This window comes from Hylobates moloch, unplaced genomic scaffold, assembly GCF_009828535.3.
Source record: "Hylobates moloch isolate HMO894 unplaced genomic scaffold, HMol_V3 SCAFFOLD_3, whole genome shotgun sequence".
Lineage (NCBI taxonomy): Eukaryota > Metazoa > Chordata > Mammalia > Primates > Hylobatidae > Hylobates > Hylobates moloch.
Genome location: NW_026652278.1, coordinates 107,280,725 through 107,290,439, shown reverse-complemented (window position 1 = coordinate 107,290,439; position 9,715 = coordinate 107,280,725). Strand labels below are relative to the sequence as shown.

General features: G+C 35.1%; 1 protein-coding gene across 3 annotated transcripts in view; it reads right to left on the bottom strand.

Moving 5' to 3' along the window:
- Positions 1-1,587: 1,587 nt before the first annotated feature.
- Positions 1,588-9,715, bottom strand: part of UGT8 (UDP glycosyltransferase 8) — a 92,339-nt gene continuing 84,211 nt past the window's right edge. For all 3 annotated transcript variants that reach the window (XM_032146295.2, XM_058436693.1, XM_058436694.1), the window contains exon 6: positions 1,588-4,236. In XM_032146295.2, coding sequence (XP_032002186.1) covers positions 3,873-4,236 — 364 coding nt within the window. In that variant the 3' untranslated portion in view covers positions 1,588-3,872. The remainder of the gene's footprint in view (positions 4,237-9,715) is intronic.

Sequence of the window (9,715 nt, the reverse complement as noted above, 5' to 3'; positions counted from 1 at the left end):
ATATATATAAATGGTATTAATGATACATATTTTTGTTCAACTTAATATATGTCTTTAGCATTTGTTTTTCCTACTAAAAATACAAAAATTAGCTGGGGATGGTAGCACATGCCTGTAATCCCAGCTACCTAGGAGACCGAGACAGGAGAATTGCTTGAACACGGGAGGCGGAGGTTGCAGTGAGCTGGGATTGCGCCACTGCACTCCAGCCTGGGCTACTGAGTGAGGCTCTGTCTCCAAATTAATTAATTAAGTAAATATTAAATTGACACAGTGGAACTGAAGTCACCTCTGCTGTCAGGAATATGCAATAATCACTGCACAAAATAGGGTTACTGAAAAGTTAAAACTAATTGTAGATAGAAACTAACACAGAAATAAAATACTTTCAATTCTATACAATTCAGCAAGAACTTCAGGTTTTATTGGTTAATAAATGAAAAACCCGAGATAATATATTACCTGAGATTAATGTTGATGTTGGACTTCTTTGAGTAGACAGACATTATTATAATTGTTTTCTTTGAATAACATAATTCTACAAGTAGTTCTGATTTTTCAGTCTGAACTTGGATTATATACTACTATATTGAAAATAATCTGCTGGTTTTATTTATAATAAGGAAGATCACTAATCTTGCAGGGTACAGTATAAATGAATTATCTCTTACATCATGTCTGCCTTACCCAAAAGTGAAGGTATGAGTCATAAAAGTATTGTGTTCCTTTGGTTTCCATATTTTAAAAGCTAGGAGTCTTGGTACCAATACCCCTTACCTGCCCTGCTAACCCCAACTCAGCAACCCAAACACCCAAGTGATCGGGGATTTTTAACACTTGCAGGACTGGCAGAAAAATGACAATATGAATACTTTAATTGTGTGGACATCTAAGTCCCTTCTGATTAAATTTGTTGGAAAAATGTTTTTGCTGTCAAAAGTATCAGTAGTATCTTCACACGAAATACATGTCTTCAAAAGCTGGCCAAAATGTTACCATCTTGGAATCATGATAAGCAGCTCTTTAATGCACATTTTGGAGAAGTTTCAATAATAGAACTCCTATAATTCTCAAACTTCATCATATGAAATGTAAAATGTTTCTATTTCAGACTGTTTTTGATTATATCAACTGCAAATAACCATTCTCTAATGTGATTTTATATTTACAAGCTGGTTGAATTACTTAGAAGCTAGAATGAAATATGAATTATATTTTCAGTAAAACAGATTGTTGGATTATCCCTTGAGGTTTTTCTTCAACTTATTTTGGTTCTTCCATTTATAAACCTTTTATTTTTGAAGTGGAGTCATTCAGTTTTAGTAGCATTTGGGACTGAGCGAGTAGCTGAGTTTTGAAGGGAATCTCTAGCTTCAATCATAAACTATTACTTTAACCCAAACATTAGCTCTTTTCAACCCTGGACATCCAAATCCTGCCCCTGTGTCTATGTGGAGGGATATTAGAAGCTGCCACTCTAGAGGAAAAATGTCTTAATTCTCATTTGTGTTTGACATGATGATAACCAGTTATGGGAATATTTTAATAGTTGCAGAAACTCTTTCTAAATAATAAATGAATAAATACTTTCTTGAAAACTTTACTTTATTATAGAATCTAGCCCAAGTGTGGAAAATTTAAAAATCACCCTATTTACCAAAACTGTCTAACAATAATCTTACTAGAAACAAAAAACAACAACGATCAGTAAATACCTACACTTAACATTCTTAATTCTGGAACAGAATTTTAAGATCCATGTTGATGTCCTTGTAAGGTAAATCCCTCTGTTTAACAATAAAAAAAAAGTCTCACATTTAACACATTTTTTCCACACTCATAAATACATACAAAATTTGGGAGACCTGTCTTAGAAACACGTTTAAAATGAATATATATAATATTATGAAATAAAATCTGAATAAAAATTTTATTCCAACAACACTTCTCTATTTTAATCACGTTTATTATTTAAGTTTTTATCACAGTGGAGATTAACCTATGCTTAATCATCCAATCAGTGCCTACTGTCAACTTAATCAAATTCCAAAAAAGTAAAATCAACTCATTCATACACTCTAAGTCCTCTTACTATCCCACCATTCATTGCCTGTGTCTTTTTTCCCTTTTAACGGCAACATCGTAATAAGATTGTGAAAAGGTATAACTAATAGGTTTCTATGTATGTATAATACCATTTCTTCAAGTATTCAGAGAGCAGTACATTTGTCTGCATTGTACATTAGAAAACTACTTGTGATATTATTTCTAAGTGCAGGAGAGCAGCTCCTGGTGGGAGAGTAATGAAGTTGTTTGTCATAGTGTATGCCAAAGATTTACAGCACTCTAGAATTTTCACAACTCTTCCATGTTAGTGAATGACATTAGGTAAATGTTGTATTTGCCTACTCTCAGCTATCAGATGTGGGATTTCAAACTACAAACAAATAAAGCATACACTCAACCAACAAGGGTAGTGCAAGTGCTAAGTAAACAGAATGACATGGAATAAATTCATAGTTGCCAACTAGTGAATGCTTCAGCAGGGAGGCCCTGATTTTATGATGTCTGTGACTTGCATCCCTGTTCTCAAATGAATACTGTCACTGTTCCATGTCAGCCACAATGACCGGAAAAGGCTGCTGGGGTGAGGGCTGAGGGAATGACGAAGATGATAGGAACTCATTTTCACAAACATGTGGTTCAATTTATCTGTGACGTCTGTATATGGTGTAAAGTCTGATTTGTTAACAAGATCTCAACCCCCTCCAGAAAAAGCAGGTACCAATATGGAAAACTGCAAATGTTCCATTTAAAAGAATTAAATGTTGGCACCTATGTAATATAGATTGTGTGGCCCAGACAATAAAAGGGATCAGAAGATGGTTTTTTAAAAGTAAAACTTTGGAAATGTAACACCTGAACATTCAAAAGTTACATTATAGAAAAGCCATCAGTTACATAAACATTCAACAATACAATGGTGCTGTTTAAAAATGCCCTAGAAGCAATAATCTTCAGTACTTTGAATAAAGTCAGAATTTCATTGCTTTGTCTTAATTATGCATTCAACATATTGTTACTCATTAAAATGAAACAGAAAAAATTATAAAATTCTTCCAGAGGAAAATTATTGGTAGTGGGAAAACAAAAGTAAAATGTGAAAACCATTGTATACATTTACTTAATTATATGTTTTTCCCCCAGAAGTGGCCATACTCTATCAGAAAAGAAAAGCAATAAAAACAACAACAACAACAAAAAATAACTAAAACAAAAAATACAAAAAACTGTGCCATTTCTTTTTTTTTTTTTCTTCCTCTGCATCCAGTTTTTTGGGGAAAATGGTCTTTCATAGTAGTGTTCTGAGTTCACACATATTAAATGCTAGAAAAGAAACATCTGGATCCTGACTATCCTTTTACTTTATTCTTGGGTGTGTTGTACCCTCAACAAATGTAACAAGCAGCCAGTAAAAATTCTCTTAATTAGGACGCGCACACACACACACACACACACACACACACACATTAAGAAAAATGAAACCATTCCTGATCTGGGACACACACATATCAAGATTTAAAACTAAGGTCTGACACAGTCACTTAATTGATTTAAATAATTAAGGCTTCTAAAAGGTTCAGTGCCAAAACTCTCTACATCAGTATTTGAATAAAATACATTTCTGCATTTTAGGTTTAGGTTTGTGCTTTTTACAGCCATCTTAATTCCACAGAATTTCATTAGTAGATCTCATAAGGGCATGTTAGAATTGTTTACTGATGTTTTACTTTTAGTAGCTGTTAGACTAAATAATAGCAATAAAAATTCAATGAGTGAACCAATTTATTTCTATCACCTGGGCTGTTGGCTCATTTCACTTTCTTTTCATGTTTAATATGGCCATTTCTTTTGTACTTGCCATTGAGGATTCCATTGTGGTAATGTCCATTAACTGTACTATGCTTATTTCTAGACCACAGACTTTTGATTTTTCTGTAGATAAATTTTGTCACCCAAGACAAGAGAAAGTATAACAAGGCAGCACCAAGCAAAAGCACAAAGGCAATATCCAGTAAAAAATACTGACAAAAGGAGATTTGATGGACAGCGGCACGTAGGTGATGGGCTCCATTGTGACGAATAATATAATCTATCCAATAGATAGTTCGATTGACAGGGTGACCAGGTTGATCCTTGTGAATTTCCGAAAGCTTCTGGGCCCTCTGACGGTAGCTATGGAGAGGGGACAAAACACAGAATGATGATATTTATAATAAAGTTCTATATTTATGCATATCTTCATTTAAAAAGGGGAAATAATTAAAACAACTATTCTTTGGTAAGTACCTTGCATGTACAAGCACTGTGTTAAGTGCTTTAAACACATTATCTTATGTTAACCCAATAAAATGTATTTTAAATTGGTGAGAAAAATGAAAATCAGAGACTAAGTAACTTGATTATGTTACAAAGTGAAGACCCAGAATTTTCTGACTCCAAACCCTATGCTGTTTCCACACTACATTACATGTAGTTCTTCTCTCCACATACTTTTAAACAGTATAAATCAACAAGTTTCAACCAGGATGGAAACTAAATTTATTAGATTCTAAAAGAAAGATGGAGAAAAAGACACAGAACTTCATTCTACCACTTTTTAAAGCAATAATATTTAATTTTGTTTTAATTTAAAATAACGTTAAATATGGGGTGAAGATATATTAAAGAGATAAAGAGTTGGGAAACACCATGAAGTCAGATTTGATGTTATATGCAGTATATATGTATAGGTAATGTATGCATGTATATATGTGTAAAGAAAACACCCTCTTAAATGATTAAAAGACCAAGGAAAATGGGGAATCACCAAGTGATAAAATATAAGCATTTTATTTTAATCTAAAAACATGTGACTGCACATTCGTGTGCCAATCTTTGACAAACGGCTAAAGCCCCCTTGCATGAATTCATGACTGAAATTTGTATTGTTTAGACATAAGAAATAATTTCCACCTCGAGAGATACAAAATCTATCATGGAGGATATAGCACTACTGAGTTGTGCATTATAGAGGAACAAAAGATTGGACATGTGTGAAGACCTGATAAACTCAGAGAAGAGTGTAAACTAAATCATAAAAGTGGGAGAGTGAGAATATGCCCAGAACAAATTCATTTTGAAAAAGTATGAAGTTTAGTTAGAAATTAGATTGGAAGAAGATGAGTCTTCCCCATGGGTATTCTGAATGACAAGATATAATAGCTTCTTTCTTAGAACCAAAGAGCCATTAGATCAGGGAGACTGGCTGTTAAAGCAGAGGGAAGATACTCGTGATGGAAAGTCCGTTAAAAAGACCTCAATAATGGCCAATGAGAGACTGACTAAAAAAATGGTGGTGGGATTAGACAGAAAAAGGGAAGGGAAATGGTGTAGTAGAAGAGTTGGCAGGAGTTGGTAAGTGTGGATTAAATGTGAAGGGAAAGGGAGAGATCATATGTAACTGCAATGTTTCCATCTTGAATGACTCACATGGCAGAGTTAATTAACAGGACACAGTAACACAGAACACGGGGCATGCTGCTGGAAATGATTACAGTTTGGGATGTAATGAAAGGAAAGGGCCACAGAGCTACTAGAAATGTGAGGATGGAGCTATGAGATTACAAAGCCTAATGAAAAATCTACTCAGATATTTATGAGTTGATTTGATGAGCCTTTATTTTTTATTATTTGACTCTAGACCTAAACATTAAGTTTTAACAATTATGCAACTAAATTTGAGAGGCAGTGACCAGAAGGTTGTTAGGAGTGAGAGAAAAAACAAATGAAGGCTATTACATAAGTATGTAATTAACAGGCATGTGTTCTCTCTCATCAATGCCTCATAAGAAAATTACGACCAGATAATAAATCTAGTTGTGTTAAAAGTATAAAAACCTCACCAAATATTAAAAGGCCATCCTCAGTTGCTTTGTAATTTATCATAATTTCTAACTGATGGCAAAAGGGAAACTAGAAAGTTTCTACTACTCCATTTTATGAGAAAATGCTTATGGGGCAAAGGAGTATCTTTAAAATACAAAAATGAAATGTGACATCTTAGAAAATAAAATCCAATCTTTTATTTTAACAAAGATGGAAAAGGAGGATAAAAACAATCTTAAGTCTTCAGGTACCTTAATGTCACTGTGTATATAACTCTTTCTCTAGTGATGATTAAACAGATTAAACAGATGCTTTAATGGGAAATCTGACTTCCTGTACTCTTGAATAAATTATTAACTCATATGGAACTCCAATATGTTCACTTGGTCCTAGATAACTAGTTATCAGAAAAGCTCTTGACATCTGACTCAGCTTATCTGAACAGGGACTTTCATCAGTCAGAATCTTAGTCCCACCTAGGAGTAGACTTATAAAGCTGTATTGCTTACTAACCGATTTCATTTTGTATGACTATTCTGTTCAGAGGAGGTCCATGGATCAACTGGAAAGGAATATTGGAGAATTCACAGATAAATTTTTGAGGGGCAAGTATTTTCCATGCTGAAACTTGTCTCAAATTTAGTGTAGTGGCACTGTCCCATGAGCATAGTTTATTTTACAACTCAAAATTCCTTCCAGTAAGAATATGAATATTGCAAAAAATAGTGTGATTAAAATGGTCACTCCAGACACCTCTTAAGTTATTCCAAGGGATCTCTTAGATAAAGCCTCTTTTAATAAAACAATTACCTTGTAAGAGGCTCACATGTACATTAAATTTTACAAAAGTATAAATATCTTCTAATAAAAGTTGACCACAGGTTGGATATGTGCTAATAATGATCAACTCTCCATCTTTCTAACTTATTTTGTAATAATAAAAGCTCCACACTCAAAAGAATCCTCTCAAACAAATAAAAAAGCAATAGGCTTTTATTAAATGAATCCAAAGCATTAGGAAGCAGAGATGTAAGATGTGTAATTTTACTTAAGTTGTGGATTAAAAAAAGGAATACTTCTTGGGGTTTTTGTTGTTGTTGTTATTTCTTCTAAAAAAAGAGAAAACAGAATACATGTGCAGAATGTGCAGGTTTGTTACATAGGTATACATGTGCCTTGGTGGTTTGCTATACCTATTGACCCATCCGCTAAGTTCCCTCCCCTCACCCTCCATCCCCAACAGGCCCTGGTGTGTGTTCTTCCCCCTCTCTGTGTCCATATGTTCTCATTGTTCAAGTCCCACTTATGAGTGAGAACATGCGGTATTTGGTTTTCTGTTCCTGTGTAATGTGCTGAGGATGATGGCTTCCAGCTTCATCCATGTTCCTGGAAAGAACATTACCTCTTTCCTTTTTAATACTGTATAGTATTCCATGGTGTATATATGCCACATTTTATTTATCCAGTCTATTACTGATGGGCATTTGGATTGGTTCTATGTGTTTGCTATTATAATTGGATTGCAATAAACATACATGTGCTTGTGTCTTTATAGCTGAATGATTTATATTCCTTTGAGTATATACCCAGTACTGGGATTGCTGGGTCAAATGGTATTTCTGGTTCTAGATCCTTGAGGAATTGCCATACTGTCTTCCACAATGGTTAAACTAATTTACATTCCCACCAACAGCGTAAAGCGTTCCTATTTCTCCACAGCCTCACCAGCACCTATTGTTTCCTGACTTTTTAATAATCACCATTCTAACTGGAGTGAGATGGTATCTCACTGTGGTTTTGATTTGCATTTCTCTGATGATCAGTGATGTTGAGCTTTTTTACATATGTTTGTTGGCCACGTAAGTGTCTTCTTTTGAGAAGTGTCTGTTCATATCCTTTGCCCATTTTTTAATGGGGTTGTTTGCTTCTTGTAAATACGTTTAAGTTCCCTGTAAATTCTAGATACCAGACCTTTGTCAGATGGGTAGATTGCAAAAATTTTCTCCCATTCTGTAGGATGCCTTTCACTCTGATGACAGTTTCTTTTGCTGTGCAGAAGCTTTAGTTTAATGAAATCCCATTTGTCAATTTTGGCTTTTGTTGCAGCTGCTTTTGGTGTTTTAGTCATGAAGTCTTTGCCCATGCCTACGTCCTGAATGGTATTTCTTATGTTTTCTTCTAGGGTTTTTATGGTTTGGGGTTTTACATTTAAGTCTTTAATCCATCTTGAGTTAGTTTTTATATAAGGTGTAAGGAAGGGGTCCAGTTTCAGTTTTCTGCATATGACCAGCCAGTTTTCTCAGCACCATTTACTGAATAGGAGATCCTTTCCCCATTGCTTGTTTTTGGCAGGTTTGTAGGAGATCAGATGGTTGTAGATGTGTGGTGTAATTTCTGAGGTCTCTGTTCTGCTCCATTGGTCTATATGTCTGTTTTGGTACCAGTACCATGCTATTTTAGTTACTGCAATCTTGTAGTATAGTTTGAAGTCAGGTAGCGTAACGCCTCCTGCTTTGTTTTTTTGTTTTTGGTTGTTTGTTTTTGCTTAGGATTGTCTTGGCTATAGGGGGTCTTCTTTGATTCCGTATGAAATTTAAAATAGTTTTTTCTAATTCTGTGAATAATGTAAATGGTAGTTTGATGGGAATAGCATTCAATCTATACATTACTTTGGGCAGTATAGCCATTTTCACAATATTCATTTTTCCTCTCCATGAGGATGGAATGTTTTCAATTTGTTTGTGTCCTCTCTTATTTCCTTGAGCAGTGGTTTGTAGTTCTCCTTGAAGAGGTCCTTCACATCCCTTGATAGCTGTATTCCTAGGTATTTTATTCTATTTGTAGTGATTGCTGAATGGGAGTTCATTCATGATTTGGCTCTCTGCTTGCCTATTGTTGGTGTAAAGGAATGCCTGCGATTTTTGCACGGTGATTTTGTATCCTGAGACTTTGCTCAAGTTCCTTTCAGTTCAATAAATTTTTGGGCTGAGACGATGCGGTTTTCTAAATATAAAACCATGTCATCTGCAAACAGAGACAATTTGACTTTCTCTCTTCCTATTTGAATACCCTTTATTTCTTTCTCTTGCCTGATTGCCCTGGCCAGAACTTCCAATACTATGTTGAATAGGAGTGGTGAGAGAGGGCATACTTGTCTTGTGCTGGTTTCCAAAGGGAATGCTTCCAGCTTTTGCCCATTCAGTATGATACTGGCTGTAGGTCTGTCATAAATACCTCTTATTGTTTTGAGATATGTTCCATCAATACCTAGTTTATTAAGAGTTTTTTACATGAAGGGGTACTGAATTTTATCAAAGGCTTTTCTGCATCTATTGAGATAATCATGTGTTTTTTTGTCTTTGGTTCTGTTTATGTGATAGATTACCTTCATAGATTTACATATGCTGAACCAGCCTTGCATCCCAGGGATGAAACCAACTTGATCATAGTGGATAAGCTTCTTTTTTTTTTTGAGACAGAGTCTTGCTCTGTCGCCCAGGCTGGAGTGCAGTGGTGCGATCTGGGCTCACTGCAAGTTCCTCCTCCCAGGTTCACGCCATTATCCTGCCTAAGCCTCCCCAGTAGCTGGGACTACAGGTGCCCACCACCATGCCCGGCTAATTTTTTGTATTTTTAGTAGAGACAGGGTTTCACCATGTTAGCCAGGATGGTCTCGATCTCCTGACCTTGTGATCCACCCGCCTCATGCTGCTGGATTCGGTTTGCCAGTATTTTATTGAAGATTTTCACATCGATGTTCATCAGAGATATTGGCCTGAAGTTTTCT